This window comes from Drosophila ananassae, chromosome 3L, assembly GCF_017639315.1.
Source record: "Drosophila ananassae strain 14024-0371.13 chromosome 3L, ASM1763931v2, whole genome shotgun sequence".
Lineage (NCBI taxonomy): Eukaryota > Metazoa > Arthropoda > Insecta > Diptera > Drosophilidae > Drosophila > Drosophila ananassae.
The window spans coordinates 2,754,128-2,773,263 of NC_057929.1; the positions used below are offsets into that span (position 1 = coordinate 2,754,128).

Consider the following 19,136-nt stretch of genomic DNA (forward strand, 5'->3'; position numbering starts at 1 on the left):
AGAATATTTTGGCAAAACTTTGTTTCAGTTGTTAGTGGTTATCCTTGGAGAGGATAGTTTAGAAACCCCAGACCACCAAACCCTCTAGAAAAGTTTACAAAACTCAACACATAAAATAGCAATTTATTGTTTTCGATAAAAAGTACTTTTCACACATTTATCCATTTATTTATTTTGTTCTTCTGTTTTTTTTTTTTAATTTGGTTTGTTAAGTTACAAATTACAAATTCCAATTGATTCCTGTAGACACAACGTAAATACGTAAATACATATGAATTGAATTAAAATCGCTTAACGGCAAAAGTCCTTTGAAAAAAGTGCAAAAAATAGTGCCAATTCGATGCAGCTTACAAATACAACAAAAATAAATAGTGTGCCGGGTGTGAAGGTTTATTCAATTGTTAATTGATTTAATTGAGATTCAATTGCAATAAATTGTTTTATTTTTTGCTCCCTAGTAACCCCCTAACTGACCAAATATTTCTAAATGGAGAGAATACGTATAACTATTTGCATCTAAAGTTCGTTGATCGTCCGTCCACTCAGTGAGGTTGGGATAGGTAGGTAGGTAAGATTCTAATAGATTGCTGCCTTAGAGGCTCCTCAGTTTCATGTTGTATATATAGCTATTGGTCTAGGAACAATTAGCGGTTGATAATAGACATTCAGGGTGAGTGTTTAGTTACTCCACTTACGACAATGTGAGCTCGAAAAATACACAACTTTTGGATCTACATACGTATAGGGAGATAAAACCATCCAAATCCAAATCGGTCGCTTCAAGTCCGCTTCAATTGATCAAAACTTTTTCCAAAAATACCCGTCATCTTAGATGTCGGCTTGCTCGGCATATAAACTCGTACAAATTCCCTATTTACATACATCCGTCAAAGGCGACCCTCCCTAGGCAACTATCCTTTCTATCATTTCCCGAAAAATGACAAAACAAAAAATCCTTAACAGGACAGCTCTGTGGATCTGCGGGCAGCATCGCTCCTGGACGAGTATTCGTTGTCCTTTGGCTCGCGTCCTGTGATGTCCACCAGAGAGTTCGGATCCATGTTCGACAGCTTGTCCAGGTCATCGTCGTTGATATAGTTCGGTTGCAGTTTGCTCACCAGCTTCCGCAATCTCTGAGCATCCAAAGAAGTGCGACGCAAATTGGCATTATAGTCACTCGGCTGGAGGATACAGAGGGGATACAAAAGGATATGGAGTTAGAGCCAGGATATAGGCGCGGATGGAACTCACGTCGCGCCACTGCTCGCCGGGAAAGACGGCAATCAGTTCGGCATTTGGCTCCAGAGTGCTGAAGTACTCCTCGTCGTCGATTTCGGTGCCATCGCAATCCAGGTGTATCGTCGGCTGAACACGTTGAAATTTCGCTGACACCTTCATACGCAGCTCCGACAGCGTGTTGGCCACCACAGCCTTGCGAATATTCCGTGTGATGTCCTTGATCTGAAATTGAGGCTGCGGGATTACTAGGAATTTGACGCTGAAATCAGAAAATGTTTTTGGCAAGCCACTATATTGGCATAGCTTTCACGGATAAAACGGAGTACACTGCTGGAAAATGGGGCCTAAACTTTAAGCCCTAGAGTGTTCTTGGCCATTATTTACTTTGCCAAAATGCTTGTCAGAGTCAATTGTAACACCCACGCACACACTTTGTCCATTAAGCTTTAACAACAAACAAATACAGAACACAAACAGCATAAAAAAAAGGAAATCAAAAACAAAAACACAAAAGCCTGAAACATTTGTTTGCTTTAATTTGCAAGGACACCCCCAGGCAGTCCTTGGCACACCCTCACCTGCCAATAAAAACAATAAGAAGTTAACGAAGCGCGGCGACAACGATAAGGACTCAGGACTCAGGACTGAGAACTAAGGAAACATGGCAGGTTAATTGTTAGAGCGAGAAACTTGTCGGAGGATGCCACAAGGTGGAGCAGCAATGGCAACAACTAATCAATTTATCATTTGCCATAACAATAAAGTCCCCGAACAATGGCCGGCTGGGGAGGTCAAGGAGCATTCCCCGATTATATATACCTTCAACCTTTTTCTCTGTTTTTTTCTCTCAATTTTCTGTTTTTTTTTTCTCCTTCAGCCGCTTGGGCCTAAAAGATTGCTACTAAAATATTTAAAGCATAATGCTGCCGATTCCGAACAAGGCCGAAAAATGGATGGATAGATTGTATGGCTCGATGGATAGCAAGATGGATGGCAAGAAAGGCAACACAATAAAGGCATAACCAACAAATTAAAAAAAAAGTGAAGCTAACTGCCTGCTTTGATAAATTGCCAAGGCCCTCCTCAGTCACCTCTTTTCCCAACATATCTATCAGGTGTCTCCAGGTGACAGCCAACTGTCAAGCGGTTTGTGGGCATTTAATCTGTGTCTGGGTCTGAGACTGAGACTGAGTCGGAGTCGGAGTCGGCTGATTCTGAATTAGTATCTTAGTCATCATCATCACGTGCAATGACTTGGCAGACTAACCAACCCATCCATCCATCAATCTAGAGACGCCCCGTCTCTGGAGTCTGCTAAACCAATTATATGACGCTTAGGGAATCCATCAAATGGCCAGCACCATCTCCGTCTGGCACGTCTGGCCGGAGTCTGGAGCTCAGCTGCTGTCGGAGAACAACAATGAAAATTTATCATGCATTTAATGGGAATTCTGGATGGGCGTTGCCCGTTAAAGAAACATTTACCCTATGGCTTTGTGCTTTTTGAGGGTCAACCACAACAGTTGAACCGTAGAATCAATTGTGGCTTTATTCGGCGCCTAGGAAACTATTCAATCAGGACACACCCCTGCCGCCTGGCCGAAGTCTGGGCCATATGCCAATGTCCTGCGGCATTGTTTGCTTTCTACCTACATACGTTCATATTTTTTTTTGCTTTTTCGGTGGGCTTCTGCTGCCAGAAAAGTCATTATAGCCGGCGTGGTTGTAGTTGGCTTTCTTAACTGCCAGCCCAGACGAGCAATGTGCTTTTCTCCAGAGTTGAACTTTGACTTTTGGTCAGAGAACCCTTCATTTTGTGTGCGAGTGTTTCCATAACGAACTCAAGTGCCATTGTTGATAGGTTTCATCATCATCATCCCGTCGTCATTTCGTCATCATGATGCACTTAGTGTCTCGGTCTGATTTGTGGTTCCAATTTGGTCGAGTCCCAGTTCCAAGAGCAGAACAGGACAGACAGGACACTCAGAGCCTCGCTGAAGTGGAGACAAGAGTGGTCGGTTGGACGGGTGGCAAATATTTACGAACGGTGCGGTTAGGCTTCATTGGCCCTCACATTTTTGTTTGGCATTGCAGTGTCAATATTTCCCCTGTAAATTCTCCACTTTGCATAGAAACACTGAGAGAAATTGGGCTAAATCTTATAATTTATGGCTTAAATTATAAATAATTTTTAAAGTTTTGACACTTGAATTTATAATGGAATTCTCACTGTATTAGAAGAGAGTTTTCAAAAGAAAACCCTATAAGTCCCTAGAGGACTTAGATAAATAGAACCATAATGTAGAAAAATAAATAAAAATTTAAGAAAAATAAAAATAATAAACTGAGATCCCTCAAACTACTCCTCCTTGTTGTCTGTATTTTAATCTAACAACAAAGGTAGAAAACTCTTCTCCCTAAACACACATCTCTGAAACAAAAGGCAAATATCCCAGTAACATGGCAAGGACACTGGACAATGGACTCACTTAACACAGAACAGGCATGAATTTGTCATATGGAATTTGAGATTGTGAGCTGGTCGGGCTGTGAGAATTTCTGTTGTTTCAAATAGCACTTAGAGCGAGTCGGTCAGGAAATGCAAATTACCGACAATGTAAGCAATTATCCGAAACCCATTCGAAGAAATTCGATTTCAGGACTGGCCACAGTAATTTCGGTGCCAGCTAGCCAGGGCAGTTTTGATGCGCCTGCGGCTGGCATTGTTGGGATCCAGTGTCCTAAAATTCCACCGTCAGCCATTCATTGGTGGCACTAATTTCCCATGATTGTCATCGAAATGTCATGGAAACACTCCGAACTCGGGGAGGGGCAATCATTAGTATCATACAGACATTGAAAGTCGCCAGGCTTTTATGTCTTTCGTCACAATCCTCACTTACACGTACTTATTAGCTTATTTATGACGAAAGGCAGCGGGGTGTAAGGGAGCGTGTTGTTAAGTTGCACGCTTGCCTGGACAAGGATAATGTTTTGTGTACGCCGTATGTATGTTTACCTCAATGCGCAACGTGGCGTATACGCAATGTCTCAACAAGGCATCCTCTTCATCCGAAATGTTTGTCGAGCCATGCGGCATGTCTGTTGGTAATTTAATTTCCACCTCGACCTTCCATCTCTGGCTTCCATTTCTGGTGGCTGGAAGTTTATTTTGTTGTTGTTTTCATTTTTATTCAGCCATTTGCATTGCTGAAATCCACACAAGGTGGACCCCATAGGTGGACATGAAAAACGCATTTACGCGTTAGCAAAAAAGGATGAGGGAAGGTGTCCTTTCCACAACGACACCACACTCCGGGCCATTTCATTCGCATCGCAATGAGATTTGTCTCTCCTCGGCTTTAATTTCCTGCTAGCACCAGAAGTGTTCTGGTGACTTTGGCTTCCCACCGAACATCCTTTAGGCCAAATTACTCATGAAAAACATATCCTTATATAAAATAAATCGAATAAAAACTGTCTGTTGCACTGCTATGTTCTTATTGAGACTTGTGCGACATCAAAGGAATCTTTATAAAATATGAAAACTTATTTCAAGTTGCCAGAAAACCCATTAAAACGAGTTATGAAAGCAATTTACTTTCTTGAATTCGAAACGATGTTGGGATTAACAAGAACTGGACCTTTTCTGGGAGAAAATTAACAGTTGAAGGATTATCACTTTATGGCAATTGTGGCTCAAGGACTTCTACCCAGATAAACTCGATAAGCACACAGCTTTCGTGTCAGTAAACTGACAAGCTGTGGGCTTATTAATTAGCTGAAATTCGCATGAATTACTCATACGACACGTGAGCCCATGCCGTGGCCCTGGCCCTAGCCCAGTCCCAGCACCATGCCCCTCAAGCTGTCACTGACAAATGGCACCGCATTTCGGCTACATCGGGCTGTCAATTAATTGCTCTCGCCCCTGAAATTTACAGCCACTTGATAGCACTCGTTGAGCTTATCATCTATTCACCAGATCCATCCAGATGCTGATCTATCGGCCCAGTTTATATTGTTATTGGCGGTGGCTCTTTAATGCCGTTAGCACACCATAAATCGATTAGGGTGCCCGGCCGTCGCAGGACAAGAGAGGAAAAGAAGAGTCCGGGAACTAGGAACCAGAGACGCCTCGTTATCGTCCAATTGCCGTGCCCAGGCGCGACGACTTAGATGTGGGTGGAAGCGCCAGGAGGTGGCGGTTCGGGTGGCTGCACAATGATATACGAGCCACATTGGCGCCCGCATGCGGATGCTACTTTTCCATCGAGCTTGAAACAGTTTGAACATTTTAATTAAATTTCAATTGTTGACCACCCACTATATTGGCTTTGGACTCCCCATCCTTATAGTCAAATAGTGTTCACAGAGCCGGAAAAAAGAGCAGCGTGGCAGGAAAATCGACGTGCTTCGGTTGGGTTTGAAGTTTCCGTGGTTTTTCAGTCGGTAATTATACCGAAATACTTGGCGTTTGAAGCAGTTCTTTAAAGCGTGGTAGGATAATTATGGTCAAGTTATTCATTAGAATTTAATAAGTGCCAAGATGGTAATGGATTTATATTTTTTGTCAGCTAAAAATATGCATTCATTCATGGGATATGTCTGTCAATAATTTATAGAATAAATAAGACCCGCATATGAAATGAAAACTAGATAGAAAACATACTACATATTGCGTTAATTGAACCGACTTTTGCTTCCCTTTTTGTGATTGAATATTTTTAATATTTTTGAGAGAAATAAATTCTTTTGAATAGAATAATATATACCATATCTATCAAAATACAATCCACAATAATACTCTTCTATTAAGTCCTCTCAACTAACCTCTCCCCCTTTATAACCTGCCCCTTTTATATTTTTTAGCCAGCTATTTGGAATGGATTGAAAAGTTAGATGAATGCTTAAAGGGCGAATAAAGCACCGCCAGGCAACACTTCAGAGGCAGAAGGACCAGCACCAGCAGCAACAACATCATCAGAAGCATCAGCAGCGCCAATGTCGATGATGCCACTCAACGGCCAAGGTTTGAAGTGGCTGCCCATTTGCTCTCCGCCCGAAAACCTTTCTCTCTTTTCACGCTGGCCGTCAAACTTTACCATGTTTTTTTTTCACATTTAAACTTTTTTCTTCTTTGGCCCACCAGGAGTATGGCCATAACAACAGCGTAACAATAGCCCAGTTGTAATCACTTAACGAATTGCTGGACTAAATTCTGGACATGGATCTACGCACCTTGAAGGGCTTACTGTTATCCAACTGGGCAAAGTCCTCCTCGGCGATGGTGGGCGGTGGAGTGGGAGTGCTGCTGTGCGGCGACAGTGCCAGTTCCAGGGTGATGCTGTCAGCGGCATCGTCCGCATCCGGATCCAGCAGATCCATGTCGTCGCCATCGGCATCCAGTTCGGCGGTGCGTGTTAAAGTACGCTGTCTGGACGGAGGGATGGCAGCTGGAGTGCCAGGATCTGAGTCCTCCACTTTCTTGGAGTCTGCTTCGGGTTCTCCGGATGGTTTCTCCTCTGATTCTAGAGACTTGCCTCCAGCCTCCACCGAGTCCGCCTCTCCCGGATTCATCTCTGTCATCTGTTATGGTTTTGCCAAAAGTTTTCGTGTCTGGAAAACGAATTTAGGCCATAATCAAGACATTCAGTTTCCTTTATGATTGTAGCCATTTTGTATCGCAGCGCAGCAGTATATTTATGGCAAAAATTAAAAAGGAAATTGTGCAGTTTTTGAAATTGTTATTCAAAAGAACGAATTTATTAAATGAAAACAAACAAGCTAGCATGGCTTTTTCGCGATGGCTTTCACTATTTTGTTTTGAATTTGTTTGCAAAGCATAATAGAAAAATACAAAATTTAAAAGCAGGATATTCTCAAAAAAAATGAATATAAATATTGACATTTAAGAATTTTCTCGGTGGAGGGACTTTAAGAGCGAAGCTCCATGAGCCAACTCTGAAATGGCCAGTCCCCCGAGCCAAGTAAAATCTTTGAAGGAAGAACTTGTTAACTGCGATGGAAATTAACATAAACAAAGTGAAGCTTTTCCAGTTTTTGGATGATTTTTCAAACTTTTGTTGGAGCAAGTGTGTGTGGCACATGGTTTTCCCACCAAATACAAACTCGGAAAAATACCTTTTCTCTGTTTCAGGAGTACTTTACATTTTACAGTTCCAATTCACTGAATTTTTATGACCCTAGTATTGAACTACGCGATTTTTGATGAATATTCTTGTTTTTCGTTTTTCGCTTTTTTGTCCCGAAAGGCACCGCTCCGCTCCGGAGGAGTGCAAGCGCCACAAAAGCCGGCCGAACTTGGAATAAATTGCCAGACGGCTGTGCGTGCTGTATTTAAACAACAGCCAGGACGAAGGACGAAGTGGACGAGAGCTCGGCTTTCGAATTTGCCGACAGCCTCGGCTACCAAAGCAAACACACAGCGCGCGCAAACACACACAGGACATGAAGCAAAGACACACAGCAAAGTCTAACCTTCGCGGAGCTTTTTTGTTGCGGGAGCGCTCTGTTAAGACACTGTTAGCGGGGCGTGAGCCAAAGGATAATGCAAAAGAGTCCTGGGACCTGGGATCGGAAACCCTTTGACCCGTTAAAGTGGCTAAAAAGTTTACCAGAGCAGCTGCAAATAGTTCTACTTAGCCGGCACCGCAAAAAACACTGAAGATAAACAACACACACAGACGATGCCCTGTACTCTTTATAGTGTATTTCTACATATATACCGGGGCTTGGCAGCAAATATAAATATTTTAGCCTGAACTTTCGCAACTAAGGGCAAAGTTTAAAAATGCAATAAAATAAAGTTTGCAATTTGGGCCAACAAACTCCTGTGGCAGCGAGCGAGGCTGCCTTCTGAAAAATGTCACAGCGGCATAATGAGATTGCCTTCCATCTCCTCTATTCATTTCCCAAAAAAACGAAAAGAAAAAAAACTATAATTCGCTCGTCTGCATAATTAAAATAGGTATTCATCCGTAGTGGTCTTATTGGTAAAAGTTTTCCAACAAAGGTGCAAGACAAAAGCCAAAAAGGATTTATTAGTTCGAACTTCGAAACAGGCGATGACATTTGCAGGGGCACTCTTTTGTGGAAATGGTATGTTTAAAATTAATGAAACTTTACCAGATTTGCCATATTGGTTGTTGGTCTGAAGCCAGTGCCAATAAATAGCCATTCACACCGATATTTATAACTGAGCCGGGCTTACCGCGCCAAACAATATCGCGCATACGCCATGTACGCCGGAGTTAATTTGATTGCCGATGCACCCCGGAAACGGCAGAGTTGAACGCGTGATTGTCCTGGCAGGCACGTGTTGACAAATGGTCTCGCATCTTCGACTATCTGGTTATCCTGCTTGACGCATTGCATTTCAATCGCGGCCCATCAATCGCTGGCATTCAATTGTCGTCCTCGATGTCCTTGGCAACATACTATGCATATTTTAGCCGACGTCCGTTGTAGTTTTTGGACGTCCGCCCTTCTGGGCAATAATTTCCGTAGGGAACTAGTGTGGGTACCCACGGGGAGGTTGAATAATTTATAGACCATGGTCCGCTAATTGCGCATTGGGGCGTGGCGCGAACAACTTTTCGCATATGCAGCACCATCGTCATCAATTTAAATGCATAGACCCAGAAGAGCAGCAGCAGTAACAGCAGCACCATCAGCAGCCAGACGGTGTGGCAAATTGAAATTTATGCGTCTGGCCACCAAGGTGGTGAGGTGGCAAGGTGGCAAGGTGGCAGCTAGGTATAAACGGGTGTAGATGCTGAGAAATTCCCTTCATCATCGCCTGGCATCGGCTGGCATGTTTAATTGCAATACACGACCTTCACATTCGCATTCGCAGTCTGGCCAGTTAGATTAATTTACTCGCATGTCATCGCAAAGGTCAGGCTGGCAGCATGTGGCAATGATTAATAGTCCTTCAGCCGCCACTGTCTCCATGTAGCACTTGTTTTTTTTTTGGCCAACAGTTTTTGGCAACTGGGTAAATGGCAAATATTTGCACTCGCTGCCACATCCACTTTGGTCCTGGCATTTTCCTTCCTAAATGAAATTAAATGGCGGCAAAAAAAAAATACAAAAATGGAATTTCAATACAGACGAAAAATAAAGGACTGGCGAACAAACATTTTAATTAAATTAAAATAAATGTGAAATGCTAAAGGAAAACGGATACTGATGTTTTGTCCTTGTTATGGTCCTGCTGGTATGTAACGAGCAATTTACATTCACTTTTAATGGCATACTTAATTATTGTGATTCTACTTTCTTTCTTTTTTGTGGAATGTGCCCATCAAATGGATTTTTATTGACAGGCACTGGCGTGTAATTGGTTTAATGGTTAAATATTTAAACGAAATTAATTTGTCTGTATTTATTTTTTGTGTTTTTACTCACAAAACAAGCCTTATCCTTTTCCATTGAACGTGCAGTAGAGGGTGCAGTCGAAATCGCGCATGAAGAGCGAACACTCCGCTGCCCTCAGATCCTCGAATGTGGGGAAATTATTGCCGATGCATTTCTGTATGCATGCTGTGGTGTAGGGGGGAATGTCCTGCTGGTCACTCGCAAGCACCTCCTGCAATGTACTGGCAACCTCCGTCGCAAGGACTACGACCCGCAGCAGCGTTAGCAACTGCATCGTGATAAACAAAACGGATAATTTCATATTTGTGTTTGCCCAACTTGGTTAAATTTTCATTACTGACAGCTGCTTCCAAGGCAGTGGGCAAGGCCAGTGGCTGGCTACAGTGGGTGGCTATAGTGGGTCAACTATAGTGGGTGGCTTAGTCGGATAATGACTTCCTGGTGGCCAAAAGCAAACACCCAAATGAGGCAATCTAAGCAGCAGTTTGCGACTGCCTGTGGCTCTAACTGCACAATTATGAACCCGTATCCCTCAAGCATCCAGCCCTACCATCCTTACCTACCCACCCCCACGCACACACACTCCCACTTATGCATATATGTGCCCTGACATTATCCTTGCTTTTCGCTGCCGTATAATGTGGGGAAAAAGTGCCACGGGGCGCATTAGTAATGCCCACTGCGGCATCTATTACCGAGCTGCTTGTTTATGTGCAACGTCGAACTCACACATTTTTTCGGTGCAGGGGATGAGGGGATTAAATCAACAGCCTGCGGCTATTGCTGCTTGCTGCCTGCTGCCAGTACCCCCGTCAGCTCCCTCTCGGAAGCCCCATCCTTGACATTTATTTTGGAAGGAAATGTGAATGAAAATAAAATAAAATTTTTGGATAAAAAGAATGGCAAGAGATGAGATACTCTTCAAAAAATTATAAAAAATGAATTGGAAGGAAGTCTTTTAAACTGATAAGAAAAAGATGAACAAAGAAATATACTATGATGATGAAAATTATACAAAATATATAATTTAATCTGTAATACCCTCTGATAGAGTATAGAAACAAAAAAAATAAAAGGCAAGCTGGAAAAATTGTAGAGAATTATGTGCTCGTTTGGGAGCAAAAGCGTCTCGTTAGTCGACTCGCATATAGACTTGCCCCGATATGTTGTTTACTCTGGCCACGCCCATCCCGCCCCCATCCACTAGACGCCCTTGTTTTGAGACGTTTGACATTCGTGCTTAGGGGGCTTGCCTATGGAATATACACTGTACTTACAACCCATGTCCTTTAAGGAGTGTGTGAGTGTGTGGATGCAACAAGCTTCGAGGAGCGGATTAGGGAATAATAATGATGACGACGGATGAATGGTCATAAAATAAAGTGTTGGAATCTGATTCGATTTTGAAAGAAATCACTGCCCCATTGAGGACTTAATTTGAGTCTTATCCGGAAATCAAAAGGATTCAATGAACAAAAATAAATGAATAAAAAGTTATGCTTGATTTCATGCTGGATTTGTAATTTAAGCCCTATTCGGGGGATCTGGGGAGTGTTACCTTTTGATCTTAAAACAAAAACATAAAAAGCAAAACAATTTGAAGGCTAAAACGAAGAAATGGCGACAATTTCGTAACCACGACCACGCACATCAAAAGCCGTCAGAACCAGAACTCCGCTTCCAGTTACATTTTTCATATTTTCTTTTACTTCCGACTCCGACTCTTGACTGTTTTTTGATTATTCTTTTTGGCCCGAAAACCACCTCAAGCAGAACTGAATTATCTAAGAGAACCAAATTAAAAACAAATGAAAACTAAAAAGGTTCTTGCTTTGCTGTTAATAAGGGGAATTAAATATGCAAAAAGGCCACAAAAAAACAAATTCAATTCATCCAACCCTTCATGGCCACGCCCACATGGCGGCAATGGTCCATGGGCTAGGGACTAGGGTAGGCCAGGAGTGTCGTCATGAATTTGGGTCATTCTGCGGGAGCTTTGAACTGTGTTAGTAGGACATCGCAGGAAGTAGCTGCAAACGTCATACCGCTGTGACGTCACTGGCGGAGAAGACTGCATAGAAGAGAGGCATCGAGTCAAGTCCCGTTGGCTGTTAAATCAATTAAAATAAAAGGGAAAACAGAGAAGTGGTAGTCATTCTACTTCCACTTGCACTCCCAGTCCCACTCCTTCTCTCTTTCTCTGGCATTGGCTCTCTTTAGCAAGCAAAAGAGCAACTTGCATTCCATACGCCCTGTTGCACATCGCATTCTGGTATATAGTACGTAACGCATACGCCCCGTTAGCCAAAGAGTCAAGTGAAGTCCAATCAACTTTTGTTTAATATTCATTTATTTATTTAGTTCGTTTAGTGTATATAGTTGCCTTCGGGTTCAGTGTTTGCTGTATGCACTTTCACTAAAATTTAATAATTGTTTTCGGTTTGCATTGGTTTTGGCGGTTACCCTTATTGCTTATTCAAATTGTAGACAGTTACCAGCTTTAATTGGATTTTTAATCGGTTTGCAATTGCAATTTCAGTGTTTACATTTTCTTGAAATTTTTATATATTATCTGCCGTATTATTCATTTATTGTTTAATTCGCTAACAATGTTCGCTGTTTGCTTAAATTCATTTAGCTATTTCGAGTCAGGGATTTGGCACGGGGGTGGGCGGGCCGAGGACAAAGGGACAAAGGGATGCCGCTCCATCTCTCATGCCGCTCATGCCGCACACACACACAAAAAAACCTATTACACATACATAAATACAGTCAGTCTCAATTGGCCTTTTAACAAATGACATTCACAATGGCATTGGTCTAAAAAAAATTTTTGATGTGCGTCTCCATTGAATTACCTACTAAACATAGTCCACTCGGATAAGCAACTCAACTATGTGTATATCCAGCACAGATACAGATACACAGATCCACAGATCCATAGATCCTTTGGGTTTTTGGGTTCAACTCGGGGTCACACTCACATTGGTGGTTGTTGCCTAAATCTTCGATATAATACTTATAACTCTAAACTTTGATTATTAATCATCTATCTGGTTTAATAACGATTTCGTTTTGCTTCCTGTGTATATATTCTGTAATATGATTCATCCTGTGATTGCTAAAACACTCTTCAACCGGCTAATGTGTGAGATTTTTCTTTCTTTTTTATATTTTTAATACTAGTACGTGTAATTTTCGTTAACTTTCATTTGCTCTTAGATACTAACAAGCATTTAATCGGTTGATTTTGTCTTCGTTTCGTTTTTAGATTCGCACAGTGCCTAATTACATGCTACAAATACGTTGTATGTTAACCCAATGTTGCAGGACTGATCTCTTCCTTCGTATCATAACCTCCTAATCCCTGGCTGGCAGACTTCACCTCAGGCTGCCCAGTATGGGCAGTCAGATGTCGCCGTTGGCGTTGCCATTGCCGCTCGGATTGGCGTTGGCCTCGTTGGCGGCCACCTCGGCAGCGCTGGTCACCACCGTGGTGGTGCCATTGGTGGTGGCGCAGGTGCTGGTGGCCTCGCCCACCGTGATGGTTATCGTCGTGTTCTGATTGTCGCACTGCACCACCTCGATGGTGCGGGTGTTGCTGGTGGTAATGCTGCTCATCTGTCCGTTCTCCGCCTCGTTCAGCTGCCGCCCGATCTCCCTATCGATGGCCTCCGCGTCCTCCGGATATCGTTCCGAGCAGAAAATGGCTCCAGCCTTCAGAAGTTTCAGGAGATTCAAGCGATCTTCAGCATTTCTTTTAGCACAAAGGGGTCTATTAAAGAAAAAACAATTTAAATCTGGCTTAAAGATATTGAATCCTTAAGGAAACCCACCTTCCCGCATCCTTCAACTGCTCCATGAACTCCTTTCCGGTTATGTCCACCAGGGAATTGGGATCCATGTTGGACAGCGAGTCCAAGTCCGCATCATTCATGACGGAAACGTTGCACAGGTTGTGTTGCAACTGCCCCACCAGCTGGCGGATGCGAGCCGTCTCCGAGTTGCTGGCATCCGTAGTGTCGCCAGCACCCCCTCCGCCACCGCCGCCGGAGGAGTCTCCGTTTCCGGTCGGGCCGTCGGTGCCGTGTGGAGTGGTTATGGTCACGTAATGTGTTGGCTATAAACACGGCAAGGATATCGTTTAATTTTATCTCTCAGTTCTTGTCGCTTTGGTCACGAAACTGCCCCAAGGCGCAACAAGGATAAAGCAATTAGTAATTATGACAGATAAAAGGAGCCCCAAATAAAATATATATTATCCAATTAAATGCGCCTCGGGCCTCAGCAATTATCCTTGAAATCCCTCAGACTTACATCGATCCAGTGCTCCCCGGGAAATACGGCCACCAGCTCCGTGTTCTCGTCGAGGGTGCGGAAGTACTCCTCATCGTCGATCTCCGTGCCATCGGAGTCCAGGTGGATGGTGGGCAGGTGGTCGCACTTCTCAAACTTCTCCGCCACCTTGTTGCGAATCTCCTCCAGACTGGAGGCGCAGACAGCCTTCTTAATGTTGCGTGTGACGTCCTTGACCTGGCCAGGAGGGAGAAGCGGACATTATAAAGGGCCATTACACGTTTACAATTACGAATATGTCGGCAGTTACACACACGCCCCCCGCCCATCAAATGAATAAAAAATTAATGTCAAAAGGAGGAGCAACTGTGTCCCTGGCATTGGACGGGCGGGTCCTTTGAAATATTCATGCAGGGCACCTCGAAATAAAAACAGAAACATACACAGAAATGGTAGAATTTATAAACTGAATCCTTTTCTCAAGTTCCTCCCGAAACGTGAACTGAATTTAGTCCTTTAAACATCATTCCTCTATACTTGTTTTCATTTAATACTTTTCACAGTATTTCGTCCTTAATTGAATAACATACTCTGCAGAGACCTGTTTAAAAATGCAAATTTCCATCAGGACGAAAAGAAAAACATGATTCCAATGAATAAATAATCAGCATACGAGTATTTTCGCCCACGTCATGTCCTGCTGCCAAACATCCATTTAGTCTAATTGAGATTTATGGGCGAGATGTCACTTTGAACTGCAGCCCACCGAACAATTTGCTAAACTATTTGTTGCAAGCCGAGTCCTGGAACTGGCTGTACGAGTGTGTGTGTGTGTTTAGTCATCTCCTTCAAAAACTCGAACCGAGTTTGACATGCACTCGTCTGACTGTGGCGCAAATATTTGCGCCGTTTATCCCCCAGCCGCCAGCCCCATTCCCCATTTCCCCCTCTCGTTTTTCTTGTGTGACAAGTTATGCCTGTCAGCATTTTATGTTGCATGTCCCATGCCAGCCATAGCAGAGTGCTGTGTGCGCTGCAAGGACAACGTCTTTGCCAGGCTCTATTAAACTTGCATGCAATGTTAAATGGTGCCTCAGCACTAAGGTTAAACGAAACATAAATTAGACTTGGCCAGGTCTGGGGAGGAGGGTTTTCTTGGCCAAGATGGATACTGGAAGACGAAGAGAGTTGTCTAAGGGGGGCACAGCGGCACGACTGCATTGCTAAGAGAATTTATAGCCCCGAAACGCTGAGAAACGTGCTACTCCTTAAGGTCCTTCATAAATAATTGAATTCGCCGTGTCTGAAATGAAATTGTAGTCGAGTTTGCATTTCGAACATTTTATTTAGCGAAAGCCTGTCTTCCATCTACTATCCTTTCTCCCAAGACGGCAGCCGCCCAAGAAGGTCCTGGCCTCATTAAATTATCCCATAAATGCTTAAAGCCAGCAAACTTTTGTGCTTTGCCAGCGCCAAATATTAATCATATCATGCCGGCGAGAAAAACTTTCCCGGCCACAATGAAAACTTTGCCAAACTACTCGAGCCTTCGAACAAGTAGCGGCAAAAACAATAACATCCTTGTCAGAACTTTTAGTTGATCACATTAGTAGATTTTCCCAGAAACTTGGTGTCTATTTTCCTGTCAGTTTTCATTTCAATTACGAATTTTTTTAATTGCCCCCCCCAAATGGAGGAATAAGTTTAGATACAATTTTAAAGATATCTTGTTCTTAAACTACTCTTCATGACAGCTCTGGGATGATGGATTTTAAATCACAACTAACTGAAGCTTCACAACTATCAGGACCCTGGGGCTCCTACACGTGCAACGACCTCCATCGTCTGCCATCTCTATTGAGGGCTATCCTCTGGATACGTGACTGGGACTCCATCCATTCTATCTGCATCTTAAACCGGCTGAGGCTGAGGCTGAGGAGATCCACAAGTCGCAAAGCTTTTAAATATTTGATGGAGGCGCGTAGCCGCAGATTTTCCCAGCCATTGGGGAAATTAGGCGACAACTTTAAATTGCTTTCCAACTATGCCATGAAATTATGTAAATTGTTTAATAAATTATTTAGAATAGGGCGTAGGAAGGCCAGGACGAGGACGAGGGATAAGGCGTGGTTGGTGGCTAATTACGCTTTTTAATGGAATTTTCATGGTTGTCAGGGTATTTGACAGCTTTTAAGCCGCTTTCTGTTCTCTGCGGTTTGCTGAATTAATTAATTCAATAAGCAGCGACATTTTAATGGATCTCTTCACGTCAAAAAAAGGATACACGAAACAACAAATTTTCATAGCAAGGCAGTTAAAAAACAGCTTTGTGGCTTCTTTTGCAATTCCTTTCGGCCTTCCGGGAGATCCTTTGCACTGCAGGTTGCATGTTGTCTTTGTGGTTTGCCTGGAAGACCCTTTGTGTCCGGCTTTAAGGCCATGTTGAAGCCACTGAACCACACGGAAGAGCGGCAAAGAGATGTGCCAACATTTTCTGCGTAAATCCTTTAAACGGCTTTGTGCTGTTTAAGAGATAAAGAAATTAGTCGACAACAAAGGCGCCACCAGGCCAGCATGCAAACCAAATGCCAAAAACAAACAAAGAAAAATTCAAAAAAAAAGGATATCCAAATACAAAATGTTATGTTTGTTTTTTTTGACTTTGCAAAAACACAAGAGTTCCAACAGTAATGCCAACAGTAAGTTACTGAGCTTTTCTGCTGCCTTGCTCCAGAGCTTTTGGGGGCTTTCTCTGTGGGGGCTGCTCTCTTCGCTAGAATTCTAAGAGAGTCTTGAAGTTCAACCCAGTTTCCATAAAAAAACAACTAACACAGCACGCGGCCAACAACAACAGCAACAAAGGCAACACTTGGGGCGACACAACGCCCAAAAAAGGGCATGGCATCGAAAATAATGCACGTTTTTCTCGCCTTTGTTCTTATTTTTTATTTAAAATTAAGGCATTTTTAAACTCACTTTAAATGGTTTCTTGGATTCGCCAGTTGTCTCCATGGTGTTGCAAACAAATTAATAATTTACACTAACGATGCACTCTGAGCGAGCTTTAATTCCCTGACATTTAATTGTTTTTTTTTGGTTAGCACTGGCACTATGTTTTCGAAACAATAGGGCTTGAAATTCCTTCTACAAGCTGCACTTCAAGTGGGAGTTTTTTTTTGTTTTTTTGTTGGCTCCGCTTAGCCAGTCGCAGCCGAGCTTTTTTTGCGAATTGCAGTTTGTGAGCACCGGTTTGAAATGAGCATGTGAGACTGTGGAGCGTTGGCTTTTATACGGCAGCTTTTGCAAGCTCCACAGCGTGTTCTCTCTTAAAGAATTTTGGCGCTCTGTTAGACTCTGTTAGGGATGTTAAATTTGGTTTCAAATCTAAAAATATTATCTATGAGATTGTAGGATAACCAGTACTCATCCTTTAACCCTACAAATGTCCCTTGTCCTTTCAAGAAATAGGAAATATTTAAGGTTTTTTAGTTTCCCGCCAAAATCTTTCAAATATTTAAAAAAAATCAACCCAAATCCTCTCATAATTACTTCATAAACTCATTAAGGACACTAAGTCTATAAATAAGTGTTCATTTTTACTTCATTAAGTTATGGGTGGAAAGACGTCTAAAAATAAATTTAAATCCTGCCACCAGAGCTTACAAAAGAGATAACTAAAGAGCAGCGTCCTAAAGGACACCTTCTCTGCTGAATATGTTGGCCAACAGCATCCTGTAGCTTCTGGAAACAAAGTAGAGTTTGCTCGAACCTCTTTCAAAGTTTACTGCCCTTTTTTGTGTAATGGGAGGATATGTGTAAGTCTCCACCTTGCAATAATCCCCTATTCCGCTCGACAGGTTCAATTGAATTTAAATTGGACCATTGCGCCGAGGACATCTAATCAGTCCATTGATATCCGGGTACGGGTCCGGGCAGTCAATCAAACAGCAGCTCACCGCCCTCTGGCACCACCAGAGCTCTCGTCCTGGAACCCGCCCAAATGAGCAGCCAGACATCGCTTAACTTTCTGCTCAAGTGGCCAACACCCATTTAAATCTATATACGTCTATTTCTATGCACACATCACCGGACTAGATAAAGAAGAGCAAAAAGCAAACTTTTGACAAATGGCCAAAATACATGAAAGGAAACCCAGAGCCGGAAGGTGGCCCTAGATTGAGTTGAGCTTAGTTGGGATGTACAGAGAGAAATCTACAAGGCACTGAAGAGATCATAAAATTTTTATTTCAATTTTTTATACAATATTTACTATTAAATATTAAATCTTAAGAACCAAATGATAAGCTTTTAGTTCTTTAATTTATTACAAACTTTTTCCCTTTTTTTTATTTTGTAAGTAGGCTCTGAAACACGGTCTAAGGATGAGCTATTTGTATATCAGTCCTAGCGGAGATGGGGGCAACCTTAAATTATCCTTGCGCGCGCCATTGGTGGCTGATGTTGCCGCTTCTGGTGGCTGCATCTTCTGTTGCTGGCAGATTGCCTCGTATATCCAATGCAATGCCAACAAAGGGTGGAAGGACGAGTGAATGGGGAGGAGAGATGGTAGGTGGTAGGTGGCTGTAACTATTTCGAGAACAGGTCACTTGAAGAGGCGGCAGTAGAGACACAAGGACATTGGCTTGTGTGGGTGAGGTGGGCTGTCGGCTGTCGCCACAGTTCGCAGGTCACGTGTCATGTTGGAGCATTGACCACAGAGGCGTTGACACTCTGGCCGGAATCTGGGTTGAGGCTTCACTCGCTGCCAGGTGACAGGTAATTGCTGCGCTGGAAAATAGGCAATATCCCAGCGGCTGAGTAAAGGCAATAAATCAACATTTGATATCTCTGCTTCAAGGATATCCTGCAAGTCACTCTTTAAAGTCAATTAAATACTGATTTATATCAAAGGATTATTGCATCAAAATAACACCAAAAAAAGGTCCTTTAAGCCCAACAGCTTGCTCATGTTTATTAATCATTTTCGCGACCCAGACACCATAAAAAACAAGACCAGAACAGATGCCAAACAAGGGGGAGACGAAACTAATTACACTGTAGGCCTTTAAAAAAGGATAACAGAATTCAACATGGGTAAGTCTCTTTTAGTAACGGGCTTAGGAATGCTTGCGAATTAACAGAACGCGGCAAACTGAGAGATTTTAACAGGACCTCGTTAAAATTCAAGCAGGACCTTC

General features: G+C 42.8%; 2 protein-coding genes across 4 annotated transcripts; both read right to left on the reverse strand.

The window, feature by feature from the left end:
* Positions 1-108: 108 nt before the first annotated feature.
* On the reverse strand, positions 109-10,001 carry LOC6495140 (cell death activator CIDE-3). Of its 3 annotated transcripts, none has more exons than XM_014907685.3 (4): positions 9,673-9,712; positions 6,481-6,858; positions 1,252-1,461; positions 109-1,181 (listed from the first exon to the last, which is right to left on the reverse strand). In XM_014907685.3, exons 2-4 carry the CDS (start codon positions 6,826-6,828, stop codon positions 957-959), a joined length of 783 nt encoding a protein of 260 aa, XP_014763171.1. In that variant the 5' UTR covers positions 6,829-6,858; positions 9,673-9,712; the 3' UTR covers positions 109-956. The 3 variants fall into 3 exon arrangements, with proteins under 3 accessions (XP_014763171.1, XP_001958972.1, XP_014763172.1); XM_001958936.4 differs by lacking the exon at positions 9,673-9,712 and adding an exon at positions 7,384-7,574; XM_014907686.3 differs by lacking the exon at positions 6,481-6,858 and having other exon boundaries at positions 9,673-10,001.
* A 2,122-nt stretch (positions 10,002-12,123) lies between these two features.
* On the reverse strand, positions 12,124-17,222 carry LOC6495139 (DNA fragmentation factor subunit alpha). Its single transcript, XM_001958937.4, has 4 exons — positions 16,915-17,222; positions 13,960-14,175; positions 13,479-13,762; positions 12,124-13,417 (listed from the first exon to the last, which is right to left on the reverse strand). Exons 1-4 carry the CDS (start codon positions 16,948-16,950, stop codon positions 13,051-13,053), a joined length of 903 nt encoding a protein of 300 aa, XP_001958973.3. The 5' UTR covers positions 16,951-17,222; the 3' UTR covers positions 12,124-13,050.
* Positions 17,223-19,136: the final 1,914 nt, after the last annotated feature.